This window comes from Antedon mediterranea, chromosome 3 (assembly GCF_964355755.1).
Source record: "Antedon mediterranea chromosome 3, ecAntMedi1.1, whole genome shotgun sequence".
Lineage (NCBI taxonomy): Eukaryota > Metazoa > Echinodermata > Crinoidea > Comatulida > Antedonidae > Antedon > Antedon mediterranea.
The window spans coordinates 23,447,225-23,465,655 of NC_092672.1; the positions used below are offsets into that span (position 1 = coordinate 23,447,225).

General features: G+C 33.8%; 3 protein-coding genes across 3 annotated transcripts in view; all 3 read left to right on the forward strand.

Moving 5' to 3' along the window:
• The window catches only part of LOC140045063 (uncharacterized), a 213,670-nt gene that overhangs the window by 119,743 nt on the left and 75,496 nt on the right, over positions 1-18,431 (forward strand). The window lies entirely within an intron of this gene.
• Positions 1-18,431, forward strand: part of LOC140044173 (uncharacterized) — a 352,654-nt gene that overhangs the window by 85,590 nt on the left and 248,633 nt on the right. The gene's annotated exons all lie outside the window — the stretch shown is intronic.
• The window catches only part of LOC140043301 (uncharacterized), a 29,656-nt gene continuing 11,793 nt past the window's right edge, over positions 569-18,431 (forward strand). Inside the window, exons 1-2 of the mRNA XM_072087798.1 lie at positions 569-586; positions 12,208-12,306. Of these exons, the coding sequence (XP_071943899.1) occupies positions 569-586; positions 12,208-12,306 (117 nt within the window). The remainder of the gene's footprint in view (positions 587-12,207; positions 12,307-18,431) is intronic.

An 18,431-nucleotide genomic window follows, 5' to 3' on the forward strand; every position in this document is an offset into this window, starting at 1 on the left:
AAGTTTGTTGAATTTAGCCTGGTTAATGTATGTCCGTTCATTTGTTAATTTAATATTTGTACAAATGTAGGACATACAGTATAGCATCTTTACTTTTTATAGGGTCTATTGAACCTAGTTTGACTGTCCATCTTTCTGTTCTCAATTTTAACCTTTGGACTTAGGGTATTTAATATAAAAATGCCACCTTCGGTTTTTGCGAGTGGAAGATGTGGAAATGACAATTCACAACGAGAGTATCTCCCCAATCCTATATTAGAACAAAGTAAATTCACTTTATCTAATTATAATTTGAGTAGAATATAAAAAATGATATAGAAATATAATGAAACACCTAACTTTTTCTTCAAATATGTTAGATACAGAGATGCTGTACTGACAGCTGTAAGTTGCTAACTTTTTTTGTGCAATTGTTGTGTATTAAAATTGATTAGAGAAAAAAGAAATCACAAAACCATTTAATCTTTTGTAGTTTATTGTAAAGAACATTGTTTTTATTTCATTTTCAAAAATAGTAGTATACACTTACATATAAATAGAATTCAGTACTTAAAAACATAGGCGTACAATGTTTCAAGCAGTTAAGGTAAGGGGAATCATTGGACAGTATTAAACAGTTAACATTTAAAAAAAAAATTAAATTTATTGTATTTCGGTTCTCAAACAACAAGTGTTGTTCAGTGACTTTATAGAGATCATCACTGCTAGCTGCCAAGATATGTTTTTCTTGGTTCTGTGAGATTTTGTTTAGTACATGCTGTTGTATCTCTACACATTTCCAAACTCCTTTATTGCTTTATTAATCCTTCTAGCTTCATTTTCATTTTGTTTGTCATTTCTGTCAGGGTCTGTTTAATGAATAGGAAAAAATATACTATTTAGTGACATGATTTATATATTTATACTTTTATTGTACATGAATGTTATTAAAGTGAAATGAGGTTGGTTATTTTTTTTAACATTATGTACAAAATTGAACTATGGTGAAATTCATGCTGTACATGAATGTTATTATAAAAAAATGTTACACCTTTGTACCAGTAACTTCCATAATGAATGAAGGAATGTTGAATACTTTGATTTGGATGAGGGTGGGGCTACTGATATTTTTTACCTACCGTTAATAGGTTACTTAATATTATTTTATTTTTATTTTAATTTATATATCAACTGACAGATATGAAAACCTCCACTAAAAAGTTGATAAACATGAAACAGTAACATCTTTATCTCATTGAAACATTAAACAACGGAAACAGGTTAATAATACTGCAGTGTAATTCTTTAATATAACAAACAGTATGAATATTATTATTATAAAGTGTTGTACATTAAACAAGCATTGCGGATTGTTTGTATATTAGAAATAATGCACAAAATTAAACTAGAAAGACACTCCGAGAGTGCATACCCCCGCCTACTGTAAAATTCTCCTACATAAGATTTCTCCAGTAAAAAAGAAATATATATTATATATATTTGTGTGCGTCTTAATGCTGTTTCTGATTTAGGCTACCGTATATTTCGGTGTTTTTATTTATACAGTAGTTATACGCACGATCGCCGTACCCCCAGCGCAAGCCCTTCTTTTGGTGGCCACATGGTGTACGGTATTCGACTAGTATATTCTCCAGGTGATTATAGCATGGACCTAGCGTACACACTTCTCGGATACATAGATACTAATCGAATACGATTGTCCGTTAAAACGTGCGCCCTCTCGAAATGATCGAGCGAGGCTAGCCCACACACGTACATCGTGTTACACACATGGTCATGCACTCGATGTTGCGGCGAAACTCATGAATAACAAGAATAGAAAGAACTTGTTGAGGCTGGGCGCGACCGAGCCTAGGTAAGAAAAAACCTAAATAAAGGACGCCGTTGTAGATATAACAAAATATATTATTACAATAATATTGATTACAATTTAAAAAAAACATTGTTTTGATGAAATATAAGGTGCGTCTTATACATCGACGATATAAAAAATACCGATATTTTACTCTCAGTTAGGGGGTGCGACTTATACACCGAAATATACGGTAATTTAAATGGATGTGTAGAAAGCGACGACCCCGAATTGGACGACCCATAACACGAAACCGACGACCCCTATAGCCTAGCCTAGGCTTGTGTGGTATAATATCGCGAAGCCGAATTTAGCCAAAGATATTTAAACCATACCTTATATAATACTCGCAAGCAAGCAATTGATTGAAAAAATACAGAAATATCGCCATTTGATACCGAATGTGTCGACACAAACAAACGAACAGATATGGAACGCCAAGAGTACATCAATAAAACTGCATTTGACTCGATTAGCACACGAAATATCATAAACATGGCAAACCAGGTCAAAACGGCCCCTTTTTCAGCGGCAGGTAAGGTTTGACCGTATACAATGCATGTGTGAAATGTAAGCTTTCTTATGGCCCTCCCCATGCACATGTTCGCAACACGCTGCTCGGTAGACCTATAGTGTTCCTTATAAGAAGACGAGATATAATTATACGTCCATGGTTTAACCATGTAATTTATAATATTTATTTCTTTTTAATTTATTTTCAATTTGTCAGACAAACACACACGATCGATTACATATACCTCCTTGGCGGAGGTAAATTATGACAAAGTGCCTGTGTAACTTGGTAACAACAGTTTCTACTAGGCCTACAGTACAATTCCTTAATCTAATAAAACAGTGCATGAATCTTATAATGAATTGATGCACATTCATTACACAGGAGGTGGAGGATGGGTAGGGTTAAATGAAATAAGCACAATGGTGGTACTTACCTGACTGAATGTTGAATACTGATTGTTGAATGTGTCTCTCCTGGCGGAGGGAAACAACAATTTACAAAAGAATGCCATAACATGTGGAGTAGCGTTTGATTGCTGTTCACCAAGTTGTGCGTGTATTATTATAAAATGTATTTTATCAAAATATTAAAACCACTTTAAAAATGAAATAAAAAATGTTTACATAGAACTACATGTAATACACAAAAACACAAAACAGTGATATTTATTAGGGCGTCATCCTTTCACCCACTAACAAGTTTTACAATAACAAACCTTTTTTCTCATACTCTCTCTTTGATTTTGATTGATGGCCGGATGGGCACCGACTGATAATTTTAAAAACGAAAATTTGTTTTAAGATTAAAATTTACATTTCCATCTGATAATTAAGACACTGTCTAAAGGTTAAAACATTGAAGTATATATAAGTAAACAAAGATTTTGGTTAAGTTTAATTTAGTAGTCAAACCATTATTTATCCAACGAGAGTTGGGGGACAAACAAACGTAACCCGAATCCTAGATTTCCAACTTTCAAAACATAACAAATATTCTTGTGGTTAAACTGTTGTTATGTTTGGTAATGTATTACATTATTGAATGCTATATTAGTGGTTAATTGTTGTTATAAATGTGTCATTTTAACAGAACAAATACTAAGAGATACATTATAGCATTTATGTTATAAGACTTCAGTTAATAGTCCTATTTTGATATTTATGTCTTTTTTGCTTTCATTAATTCTAAAAGCAAGTAATATAATTTAAAATACAAATTGCAGAGTTGTAAAATAAATGTTTCAAACATGCAGTTGCAAATAAAAAAAAGGCAAATTACTAAAAATAATGACAATGCTGTGGGTGGCTGGATCTCAATGGAAATAAAGTAAGCAAAAAGCTAAATCAAAACGATAAAGTAAAAGTTAAAACAGCCAGACATTTTAATATAGATATCTTCTCTATTGTTTGTGTGTAAATGGACATTTATTTATGTTTTGTTAATATTTTTTAATTATATGTCAGTCACATATTTTCCATCCTCGTTTTTGGTGTAGGACATTAAAACTGCATTCATTGTCATGTTTTCTGAGCTTTCAAAGCCTGTTCTTTAATATCAGTTCAAACTGGAGAACAACAACCTGGTTGAATATTCTAGCACTCTAATATTGTTCAATGTTTTTAATGTCTTGATTTGTGGTGAAAGGAATGTTTGATAGTTGGTCTTAACAGTGGCAGATCCAGAGGGAGAAAGTAAAGTACTTTCAATTCATTAATTAAAACACATTGTTTCAGTGCCGTGCTAATTTAGTCTTTATTAGAGGTTGCCATTGCTGTTGCTGTCGTCACACAAAATTATTGTTATGGGTGTTTTGCTAAGTGGTATGACACATGTTCTTTTGCTGTCTAGCTAGATAATTCTGAAGAATATTATTAGCCTAGACAAAGAGCGCACAGGAGAAATATTTGAATACTCATTTAACCAAGCGATTCCTATACTGTAATTTGAAAACAGTCCTGATAGTCTCTCCAAAACATTGGAGAATGTGTGTGTTTGAAAACTACTGAAAAGATGTTCAATTGCATTTTTTGATGACTATAAACCCTGCAACCAGTGCATCAGCAGAGCGAGAAAATTTAGCTCTAGAGACTGTAAAAAATTTTCTTTGAGGTACCATAATAGAAGATCGACTAAATGCATTGTTATTGATGTTTGTTCATCAGGACATTAAACTTAATTACGATGTCATTTAAGTATGTGAATATGTATCCCCGCTGGATGAAGTATGTAGGCCTATTTTTATTTATTAAATTTACAGCATTATTATTACATGTTATTGTTAAGATAATAAAATTAATAAGCAGTATAGAGATTCAGCCACTGATTACCACAGCATTGTCATTTTTAGTAATTTTCCTTTTGACCTTTTTTTAAATAAGATATAGGCCTATAGCCCTAAAATCCTAAAACACGCTCTTTCACTATGTATATTATTTAACATAACTAGGGCAATATGATAAATTTGAAGTCGTGTCATTTTTTTAAAGTAGTTAATAGGCAGCTTTCGAAACACACGACGCAGCGATTATCGAGATAAAAAAGACTGAAATCCTACTGCGCATGCGAGAGCAAAGCCAGTTTGTTCGGCCTTCTCATCATGAGACGGGATTCGGCTGATTTGGCATATGCGTAGAAGACATGACTTGTACTACTGATTGTATTTTATTTAGAAAGATATTTAAGAACTGTTGTGTGATGACAATGTGTTAAATTAGGCCTATAGACCCTAGTAGGGAAATGCGATCATCATCATGAATCATGGTGATAAGGATGGCGATGGCAGGTGCTTTAGTATTAGCGATCATGTGACAATGACCTGATCGCGTTCTTATAAAATTGAAACAGTTTATAATTCGTGATGCGAAAAGCATTCAACGGTATCCATGGTTGACTGACTTCCGCGTCTCGCGTCGCCACTTTGAAAGCTCACTGTTATTGCCATACCGGAAGTACCTTTATCAGGGAATTCCCCCTGATGGTCACATTGAACGTGTGTTTACCAGCGGAATAAGAAGACTACGATCTTTTTACCAATTTTTAACACACTATGGGAGTGTCATTTCAGACCAACTATAGGTGCCATTTATCATAAATTTTACGTGCGGGAATACCATTTCTAACCGTCTAGGGGTGTCATTTAACAAAATTTGCTTCACCACAGGTCCCACCTGTGCCTCATGTACTTGGTGACTGGTTGCGTCCCCTCTCCCCTTTACTAGAAGGCTGGATCCGCCCTTGTTTATGATGAGCAACAATGCCTGTTTTCTGTGTGGTGTAATTAAAAAGAAGTAAATATGATTGCAACTTCATTCTCCTTGTACCTCCTTTTACACCCATTGAAAATAAATTACATAAATGAATAATTAAATATGAAAATGAATAATTATAAACATAATGTAAGTCCATCATGTACTTCATATTTCATATCATAAAACGCTTCCACAGGCACTAATAATATAATTAGAAGCCAGGCATATACAGTAGGCACATTGGTGGGCTAGTTTGTCCTGTCACATCTGGACCGAATCGTCCTGAATTCAACTAGTTATAGTAGCCTAGGCAGTAAGTAACGTAATGCTAAACATAACCTAGTGTTAATTACATGCATTAGGTGTTTCAAGCTTATCTTTGGCAAGATCGGCGTACATGAGTTAGAAACATGAACAAACCATACTTACCACCGATTCGAAGTTTGAAATGTGCGCTGAGCACATGCTATCTCTCAATATTTGCTAGCGATGACTTCTTAAGTGATTTGATTGTGACGCAAGATTTATCGAATGCAGCATTTGACAATTTGCAAATAAATTGGTCTAAAAACACATTTTTCGTAAAAATGTGCCGTTCTAACATCGATTAATAAATAAAAGGAACTAAAAGGTGTCCCAGCTCTAACGGCGCTAGCGGTTTTATTATATTAGGAGAAGATAGAGTAAATAGGCTTAATTGGTTATTGATTAGGCCAAATAAAACCTCCTTTTTAAAAAACTTTTTTTTGTAAAGTTGCCCAAGAAACACCACTGAGAAGATCATTTTTTACTTTTATAACTTAATTGCTAAATTGTGTGTGCGGCCAAATATTATTTGAAAGGTATTAAATTTCTAGACTGGTATTTTGTTTGGATATCATAGATGAAACTACCCCTACAGCATCGCAAAGAAGAATAATAATAGTTCTGAAGACTTTTTTTGTAATTATGATTTTATATCATTAAGTATGTCACGGCAACATTGCCAGTGGGTTTGGTGTGTTGTGGAGGGTGGACTCAAGACAAGAATAATATACATATAAAACACTATAATATTATATGTCCAGATTATCTACAGGTGAATTATCTTCATGAGTCCATTTCCAATTTTACGTCGAAATACAGTACTCTTTGTTCATGTCACTCCCATATTTCCACTCCATCTTATCCATAATTTCTTCGGTGATTTCTCTGATGTTTTCTAAGCTTAATCTAATTAATTTGGCACTTCTCTATTCTCAAGTGGCACTGTAACACAGACAAATATTACCGTAGTATACAGTTCATTTACGGTACTCTATAACATTCATTAGACCAACAATCTATTTTATAAATATAACTATTCTACTTACAATGCAGCCTCGTACGCAAATCCCAATTTCATTGTCAAATGATGACAATGCTCACTCGCTCCCCGTTGTCTACAAAAAGACTGTATGCGCTACTCCGCAGTCTACACAAAACATCGTTATTCAAATAATTTGCTCATTACAATACCATAATTATAGTGATCACCTGTTGGATTATTATTATTTTGTGACAAAGTAGTCAAATTTTGAAAAGCATATTTCACAGTTTAAACTTTTTAATCAAAAATACTATGTAGAAATGTTGTCATCAGTGACTTAACTATCAATACTGTGCAACTCCTTTTCATAACTTTCTCAGTTGGGTTCACTTCCAGGATTCAACATTTTTTTAAATTACTACTTTTCTGAAATATGGTGAGGGACCTAAATGATGTATCTCTACAAAACATTAAAGACCCCCACCCTGCATTGAGTAACTCTTTTAGAACAATTCTGTCTTTAACATTTTATAGTATGCAAATACAGGTTCCTGGCAAACCAGCATAAAAGTGGACGTAGTTGTGCAAACATTAAGGAGGTTTCGCAACACGGTTATGTCACACAAAATTATTCGTTTTCATAAGCCAGTACAAATCTGTTTCGCATGGCAACAAAATATTGAGGGCGCCATCCAAAATCTGACTGCTGTAAATTTGAATGAAATGCAGGTACATGTTTCAATGGTTGCCTATAGGCCTAGTGTAGCGAGAGTAGACTTTAAAAACTGCTATTTATCAAAATTGACTTGGCATTTTTACTAAATTACTTTCAATAAATTATCTATAATTATATTATAATCATGAATCATTTTTTATTCAATGCAAAGCGTGCAAAATAGATAAAAAACTATGACTGATGATTTTAAGCTATACTCGTTTTTTAGTTACGAATATGACTGGTGATATTCGTCAACACAAATACGCTTTACGAATATCAGCTCAAAAGTTTAACAAATGTATGACCTATCCGTTTTCGTTATCGTATTCGTAAGGTTGCGAAACCTCCATATTATTGGTGCCATCATATATCAACATCTTTATAGGCTATGTAGAATCTGTAGCAAGCATCGATATGGCTTTTAATCCAATACTATAAAATAAAAATAGAGAATATTTAATATTCTTAATGAATCACAGGATCAAGTGTAAAATTGTATTCAGAGATTTATGGAAAATTATGGTTTCAATTAATGTTTACCCAATTTGTAATAATAACGCTATTAAACAAAATAGGGTGAAGTTTGAACAACTTAGTGTATAAGTCCTTTTTATACTGTATTCTAATTGATACTATTGTACCACGTCACAATGTTAGCAAACTCCCTGCTTTGTAGCCATACTACAGTTTTTTCATGAACATTTTCTGATTTTTGTAATACCAATATAAACATGGTCAATTTATTTAATCTAATAGAGATCAATGAAAAAATTAAATAGAGATGTAAAACAACAGATGATCACATTTGTTGATTTTAAATTGTCTGCTTTACGGCATATTTAACTGTCTACTGACTGCATATTTAAACATTGATGATTGTTAGAATTCAAATTATTCTGCACTCAGATCTTTAAATCACTGGTGCTTAACTTGTACATATACTTTACAGTGGAAACAGGATGCTAATTTGTCAACTTATATTATCTCTAAAATACTTTGATAACAAGTAGTATATCAACACTGAAATATTATGAAGAGGGAAGCTTGAATCATTCCAAGATAGGGATAGGCTGCTGTGTAGTGTTCATATGACATGTTCAGTTTTGAAATTCACTAGTAAATAATAAAACCTTACTTTCTGTCTATAATAGCATTACTCGTAATCATCATTAGCAAGTAAGGAGAAAAGAGGGACTTACACCTTCATTTTAAAATTAGTTTGTCATATATCTATATATATACAGCCATGAAAAATAGGAATACCAATACCCAAAAATACAACAAGATGGGATTTGTAATTTAATGAATATTTGTTTTTGGTTATGCGTTTTGTTTAATACAATTCAATACCCACATTCTGGATTTCTGTAGTACATTTATCTTTTCAGTTCATATTTTATGCATACAAAATTGAGAACCACCAATTCATCACCATTTCCACTTACATTAAAGCAATAATTAGTATTATAGTATTTTGTTATGATGAACTATTATAATTTTATTTAAAGCAATTTCAGATAAAAGCTATGCATAGAAATCTTTTGAATTGCAATAAATAAACACATGACCTTTTTCTACGACAATTAAAAAAAGCATTATAGTGAACAAAAACTATGATTGTATTGTTTTTCTTGAAAAATCAGTAGATCAGAAATATTTAAAAAACAATAATTAAAATAAAGTTGCAACAATTTGAATATCATTTATTAGTATAGGAATGTACAAAAGCCCTAAACTCATACTTACAGTGAGAGCTCACACATTTCATTTTACATACACATGCACTTGAAAATGAAAGTTACACAATGATGGCACATTATCATCAAAACAAATGTAAATGTACTTTACATTAATTGTTTCTCCACTTAACTGTTTTCACATATTATCATTTATCATTTATATGGGACTGTTTTGTACTACAATTCTTTATGCTGTTATCAAAATGACTTTATACTATACTGCAATATTTACATTGATATTCTGTTCTGGTAAAGTAGACCCTTCATAGAGGCTTACACTATGTATATCAAGGTCTACTCGACCTAATTTGGCCAACATTTTCGGCAGTTAGAAATGTATTGGCCACGAAATATTTAATTACATTACTCAAAATTTGCGACACCTTAATTCTGTAGTATTTGTCCATAGTATTTCAAGAACGAATTCTGCTCATTATAATTTTTTTAATTCATTTCCACGTCTGTTCATAACTTGCCTCCAAATGTTAAAGATAGTCTAGTTTTTTCCCTTTCTTCATATCATATATTCACTTAAGAAAAACTTGCCTCAAATACCTGTCTGAACTCAATGAAATGTGAAATGTTATTTTAAACTGTTTTTCTGTATTTAAGTTTATTTAATTTTTACACTTTAGGGGGTCAGAGAGTCACTTGATAGTGTTTTGTTTCACTTTTTGACGATCCCGTCTACCCCCTGAAGTGCTCTGTACCTTGTGATTTTTATTATTTATAAAAGACGAAATAAATTAAATGCATAGATTATAAATAATTACAATATTGTTTATCATGTGGATGGACGATTGTGTTTATAACCCTTTGATTAACCCCACACCTCATAGGATACATACAGTACAAAACAATTACGGCCTAGACTCTGCTTTTACAGATCATTTATTCAGACTATTCAGGCCACTGGTTCCTTCATGCACAATACAATTGTGTCATCATCTCCAATGAATCCTTTGCTTACAAGTAATCAAAGTGGTGGTGAAGCAGGTTGATTTGACAGGTTTCCATGTTATTTCATTGCCCCTTGTTTAGTCTCAGTTATATTTATTATAGTACGTTAACACAACTTCTGTAACACAAGGCAAACTAGTGCTGGTCTATTGATACTAACATTAAGAAATCTTCTGACAGACTTATAGCTGGTTTATATCCATTGTTAATCTAATTTGTTTTAATTCTGAATTGTTTGACTTGGCATAACCATCTGGTATGCAAATAACCATCTGGTATGCAAACACAACAATCAAAGGCAGTGTCCTCATTATCACATTACCTGTACAAATTGTTGTACTTTATTATTAGGAATTTAAAAGAGAAATAAATGTTACCTTTGAGTTTGATTTTTAAATTACAGTATAACAAAGTTTTCTGAGAATAAGAACATGATATTTGGTATGATAATTATCTATAGATAATAATAATACCACATTTATATAGCGCCCTTTTCATGAGTAATCATGCTCAAAGGCGCTTTACAAGCATTATTACCCCAGTATTTTTTGGGATCAAACAGATATATATATAGATATATATCTCGAATACATAATAATTTCAGCGTTAAAAAACTGGCGATTTCAAATGTACGTACAATAATACATGTCGTTTACACTTACAGGAACGAATAAATAGACACTGATTTATGTACTCAACTAAAATTAGCACCCTGAGAATTACAATTTTTAAATATATTAAATATATTCTTTATCCATTTAGTAACGAAATATTAATTGTTTACATGTTTTACAAATAATATATCACTAAACACAGTAAAACATTGCTATGTAATACTTTGTTGAAACTATCACCGTCCTAGTAGATTGAAATAGTACAGTACATGTAACGATACATCACTGCGACGTGTATGTTTATATAATATGTAAAACAATTTGTGAAAACCACCTCTATTCGGGGAAAATCATAAAATCGATTTAATCGTCAAATAAAAATTAAATTATCTAACTCAACTTTATTAGTAGGCCTAATGGTTTTCAATTGTTTCTTAGAGCCAATTCATACTTTGGTTCCTACCCTACCCACCAAAGTTGTTCTGCGTTTAGGGGATGTGATGCACCGTAGGCCTATCCTCTACTGGCTTTACAACGGTACTCATGCCAGTGAAGGAAGGGTGATGATGTGGGTGGTTTAAATGCAATAATAAAGATTTGTACATAATATACGGCGACTGAAAACGCTAGCTCATTATCCGTTAAAAAAAATTATATCCAACCTCTGCAGCACAGATTGAAAAAAAAATGGATCGAATTTCTGTTATGAGTATCAGTACTTGCCTTTACGACGCCTGAGGAAATAGACACTTGTGGAACAGAGATTGGAATGTTCCATTCATCGCAAATCAATACATTTGTATAAACATATATTAAATCTATCAAAATAGTATTTTTTAAAGAAAAGCGGCCTGTCTTCAACATTATGATGCTGTACTCGAGCTGTTCAACCGGTTTTCAGCCATTAAAAACAATTATCGTAAGAGGAGATAGGAAAATGCGAAGCATCCTCGTATTATGGTCTGCGGGTATTTTTCAAGACGGACATCCATTAGTCAGTGTATACCACGACCGAAAAACACTCCTATTTGGGGCAAATCGTTGAACCTAAATTCGTTTTAATCGTCAATAACTAATTATCTAACTAAATTTAATTAGTAAACAGGGTTACATCAGGTGGTTAAAATCAGTACCGAAAGTACGAACTAACTTTATATACCATCGAGTAAACATTCTAGAAATAACGCGCGATTTACCAAATTTTGCCCTTACGTAAATTTATATATAGATTATGTGAAATATAATAATCTCTATGTGCTTAATAATTTCAGAATAAAAGATCACCCTTGTATTATGCTGCCCAACTTGGTCACAGCAGCACATGTATGTGCCTGATTGAGGCAGGAGCAGATGTGAATGTTGCAGACAAGGTAAGTCATGCACACTTGTATTTAAGTGTCTCAAGTAATTGTATAATTTTAACAAAATATTTAACTTTTTTTTCCAATTTAAAAATGTTAGATTAATTTTTCATAAAATCTTCAAATTGGAGTAGTAAATATCTTTAATGTAATAATTTTGTCTGATTTAATGTTGTAATTATAGATACAAAATCTTCACTCATCTTAAACCTTATTTATTATTTTAATGATTTACATTAATACATATACAACAAATACAATACATTAGTTTATATTTTGTAATGACAGTTTTGCCAAATATAAATGTGGCACATTTCAACAAATTATTCAAACATTAATTTATCGACAAAATATCAATGATTAAAAATAAACTTAAAACTCTAATCGTGCCTTAAGTTGATCATTGACACTATTTTAACTAAAATAAATACCGGTAACTTAAATTTAAAGTTTAGTTAGCAAATTTCAAAAGGATGAACTAAAACACCTAATAAAAACCATAAAAGAGGCTATATGAGGATGCTTGTTTTTCTTGTCTTATCATTATTGAATGGATGTTATTGAATTGAATTCACAGCCTACACATACAATAATATACAATAATGACAAAATTTGATGTTTTAATTAAGTTTAACTAAAATGAAAAACTACAATGTGTATTCCATGCGTACTGTACACCCATTTTTTATTGTTGCAAAGTTTCTATTGGATTGAATGTTAAATTGACCAAATATAAGTCCCGATAATGAACAGAACAGAGTATGCTCAGTATACTGTGCATAAGCATGCGCAGATTAATATGTTGTGTAGATTACCGTCCCCCTTCGTCTACCATCCTGTCATAATGTCACTAGTAGGTTTTATTGTAAATTAACAGCACACTACGTGCAACAGCTAATACAGTAGTACTAATCATTGTCAGTATTTTCATTTTTGTTGTAAATGTATAGTCAACAGAGACCTCTTAGAATCAGGCTTCTGAGTCATGTCAGTCATACATTCTACTCATTCACCCTTTACCAAAAATTTGGGATTTTTAAAATGTCTTTCTTTCCATCATATATATTCATTTAGGACTGACAATTTCATTCTTATGGTTTCATTCTACTGTAGAACAATAATACTCTCTTTGTCATTACATTCAACCTCTTACATTAACATTCAAATTAATTCAGAATAAACACATTTGGATGATGAAGCCTAAAAAAAAAAAAACCAGAATAACTAAAAGACAAATAAATTTTGATTTTTATATACATTACTTATACTACCTTTATAGGTATAAAATATACAGTGCTAGTTAAAGGGGATTCTGGGTTTAAAATTGCTTTTAAATATCGTTTATTAATTAAATAACAAATATTATAACAATAGACATGTCAGAATGAAGAAATAATAACGAGAAATTAAAAAAAAATTAATTTCATATACATTTTAGTTTAAAAAATTCATGCAAATTCTGTTTTTCAGCAGCTTAGGGAAGCTCATTAATATTCATGAGATATTCACAAAATCACGTCATCAGTTTGTTCACTAATTTACATCTCTCTTCCTTGTCAAACGACGACCATCCGATCATTGTGAAATACATTTTTTTTGTAGATTTTCTAAGCTAGGCCTAAGTGTAATAACAGTAGCATATATTTATTTGACATTTAATGAAATACAAAATTTAGTACAGATCATGGAGTCATAAATTATAATAATTTTATACCTCTATAGCAGGGAATAATTTCGCCAGTGTAGCATAGCAAAAAGCTATACAAAACAACCTTAGCAAAAAATACAATACAAAACTATGTTCTTGACTAAAAAATCAGTTTGATTAGCAATTTTGCTAAACAAAATTTTCAAATGAAATTTTTCCCTGCTATAGTACAGATCGTATTCGGCTTCACGTACTAGCCTAAATCATTTTTTTTATGGGTGAGAGTCATTCTGACTAGGGATTCCATGCCACAATGGATGGCTACGTTAAAACATGGGGCCTATGGGCCTAGCTAGCCTTCTAAACGATTGGCCCATAAATAACAAAACTCAGTGGATTCCAAACCCATCCTATCAACCAAACTCAATAATAAACAATATAACCTAAAACGTTTTACAAAGTCGGCTGTAAATATTGAGGCAAAACAAGGTCCGATTGCCGTCCGCACGTATGGTGTCTCGATCGTCTAGTAGGCCTAAAATTGTTTACTCTCCTAAAAAGCGGATACTGCATCAAGCAAGTAGACCTAGTAGGAAGGAGACCTAGCCGATCCGGCCCAGTTAAAAATTGAGCTAGCTAGTGTAGTAGACCCTATGCGAATTGATACTACCAGTCCTTTTACTAGGCTACACTTGTTAAAATTAGCAATACTTATGTTTACAAATATTCCAACTCTCTAATTCGAGCTATATTATCTATACCATTCCGGTAGGTCGAATCGACCTTCAATCAAATACTGTACATCGTTCATGTTGTGATTATAGACGGGGTATACTCGACCCGACCAGTTTGGTATTGTATGCTGTATCTGCCCGTGACGATGCCAGGAATGGGCAGAGAGCACGTTTATCGTCTCGCTCAGAAGAAATGTACAGACGTTACGCTTCATTGATTTTTAAGGGTTTTTCCCTATTGTCAGTGCGAAAATTGGCAAACGCAAACTGAATCTCCAAATGATTTTACACAATTGTGATGAATTTTCATAGAAAATAGACATTAAATGGGAAGACCGACTAAAATTACATCAGATAAGCATAATTTTACAAAAGTAATTGATATGGTTAATGATAACGAGTCGTCGGAAGATCGACCATTTCACAAATTTTCCTATTCTGTAACAGTGTCATATCGCCGTAGCTTCACTTCACAGCCTTCATTCTGCTTCACCGCTCACTTTATAATAAGTGAAACTTTTACCGTTCAAGAGACAAACAATTATATTTTATTTTTTACTATTCATTTTAAACCCGGAACCCCGCTTTAAAAGTAAATAATAGTCAACCAGAAATAAAACTTGGTTTACTAAAGCTTTGGTTGCCAACGCAATGTAGGCGCTACGCAAGTGAGTTGACCAATAACAAGCAACAGTTCCGATAATCCATCACATTGCGATTGGTCAATTTGCTTGATTTAATTTACAAAAAAATTGGATAGACTACAGACAAATGGACAGACTAAATGTTGGGACAAACAAACTTATTACATGCAATTATTACTCAGTAATCACCTCTGTAGTCCCATGGGTACTCTTTTAAATAGTTATTGATTACAGTGCCTTAAAATATTCTTTAAATAATAATTGTGTAAATGAATTTGACCAGGACCTTACCATGCCAATCCATATCAATACTTTGAGTTACAATTGTAGATAATATATTGATATTCATTTGTAGCTATACACTAGGCTTCATTATCTTAAGATTATTAGAGTATGCGTATTCAGCAGTATGATCATACTCACTGTTTATATTTTATGTGGTGTAGTATGTACAGTGGTAGTCCTATAGCTCCAGCAGTATGATCATACTCACTGTTTATATTGTATGTGGTGTAGTAGGTACAGGGGTAGGCCTATAGCTACAGCAGTATGATCATACTCACTGTTTATATTTTATGTGGTGTAGTAGGTACAGGGGTAGGCCTATACTACAGCAGTATGATCATACTCACTGTTTATATTTTATGTGGTGTAGTATGTACAGGGGTAGACCTATAGCTACAGCAGTATGATCATACTCACTGTTTATATTTTACTAGCAAATATACCCGCCCCAGGGCGGGTGTCAAAATTAGTTTACAGTCTTCTCAGTACATAACACCCGACGCCAGTATCTGTGTATACTCACCAACCTCCACCCCTCTTCAATAATACCCCAGACTCTTTCTTAAAAACAAATTCTTCCCAGTGATGAAAAAATTTAATTCAACCTAAGCTTCGAATTGAGAGAAGTATGCATAGCAGCTACGATGGGTCTAATAATGGTTGATGTACGTTGTAAATTGTGTAAATGAATAGGTGTCATATTGGCTGATAATTGAAATATGTAATTTAAATACTGCGGTCCCCCAGCCTTCTTTCTCCTTTCACCACCCCAGCCACCATCAACAAACCTTAACTCCTCCCCTGGACAGTTCAAATTTAGTAACTTTTCCTAGTACAATACAATCATATAGGCTAATTTTATTTACAGCGGCCACCTTCCTTAACGGACGCACTTTGAAAAGCCTGTTTGTTCTTCCTATCTAATTAGTGCATTTGGTGCTTACCGTAAGCAGCTGCGAGCACCTTTTTATACTAAAAATGAAATTGTTTGTAAGCGGCTAATCGAAAAATGGGTTCTAGGACACCTACCCCCTAGACAGTTACCCCCCGGATGTTTACCACCCGGACAACTACCCCCTTAGGACAACTACCCCGGACAACTACCCCCTTAGGACAACTACCCCCTTAGGACAACTACCCCCTTAGGACAACTACCCCCTTAAGATAACAACCCCCGGGACAACTACCCCCCAGGCAACCACCCCCTTAGGACAACTTCCCCCTTAGGACAACTACCCCCGGTCAACTATCCCCCGGTCAACTACCCCCCCCCCACCCCAATCTAAAAGTAGACAAATATATAGGACCGGTTTCTTTAAAAATGAAATCATCTGTTTTTAACGGGTGTTTCGAAACTACAGACCCGAGTCCAGAGACCTAACACGAGACCCAATACGAAAAGGGAGACCTATATTTGGATCTCCCTTTTCGTATATTAGGGTCTCCCTTTTCGTATAGTGTGGTCTCTCTTTTCGTATAGTGGGGTCTCCCTTTTCTTATAGTGGGTCTCCCTTTTCGTATATTTGGGTCTCCCATTTCGTATATTTGGGTCTCCCTTTTCGTATATTTGGTCTCCCTTTTTGTATATTTAGGTCTCCCTTTTCGTATATTAGGGTCTCCCTTTTCGTATAGTGGGGTCTCCCCTTTCGTAAAGTGGAGTCTCCTTTTTCGTACGTGGGTTTCCCTTTTCGTATATTTAGGTCTCCCTTTTCGTATTGGGTCTCTGGTCTCTGGTCTAGTTTCGAAACACCCGTTTTTAACCGATTATTCTGTTTAACAGCACGCTAGACCTTAGATGTGCTAGATTTAAAGTACCGTATTTATTGAAAAAACGGCCTGGGCTGTTTATTGTTTAGGTGGTTTTTAGGTGGACATTTATTGGAAGAAAGTTGTTTATTCAATGGGAGGGGGTATAATCTAATGGAAATAGACGCCGATTATTCCATATGATGTGTCATGGTCACCGTTTATTTGAGGGGAATTTATTTAAAGATCGCCGTTTATTCGGTGAGTGAACATTGAGGTCAAATATCAAAAGTGATATTATTCTTCAAGTGTACAAAAATACAAATGACACATTTGAGACAAAAATTAATTCTTTTAAGACCAGTGGTTATCGAAGCATTGTCCTGACGCAAACATTATTACTATTATTAGCGAACCCAGTCTTTACAGTAAATACAGGGAGTACTATATAATACGTTCGACTATCCTATGATCATGTGTGACAATCTTCAGTTTATACCAGGCTATATTTATGTTCAATCTTTTACTTTTGTTTACAATGATGAATAGTAATTCGTCAAAGTAACGAAAAATATAGTTATTAATTCATATTATACGCTGTTGCAGAGTCAGGTTGTTGAATGGTCTGGGTGGTAGTTGTCCGTTTGGGGGGTAGTTGTTCTAAAGGGATGGTTTTCTGGGTGGTAGTTGTCCGAGGCAGTTGTCCGCGGAGTAATTACCCGGGGGGTAATTGTCAGGGGGTAATTGTTCCTAGGGGATAATTGTCCGGGGGTAGTTGTCCAGGGGTTAGTTGTCCTAAAAGATTATTTGCCCTCGGAGTATTGTCCAGGAAGTAGTTGTCCTACGGGGAGTATTGTGTCAGAGGTAGTTGTCCGCGAGGTAATTACCCGGGGGAGGGGGGGTAATTGTCCGGGGGTAGTTGTCCGGGGGATAGTTGTCCGGGGGATAGTTGTCCGGGGGTGATTGTTCCTAGGGGTTAATTGTCCGGGGGATAGTTGTCCGGGGGCTAGTTGTCAAGGGGGTAGTTGTCCTAAGGGGGTAGTTGTCCTAAGGGGGTTGTTGTCCTAGGGGGGTAGT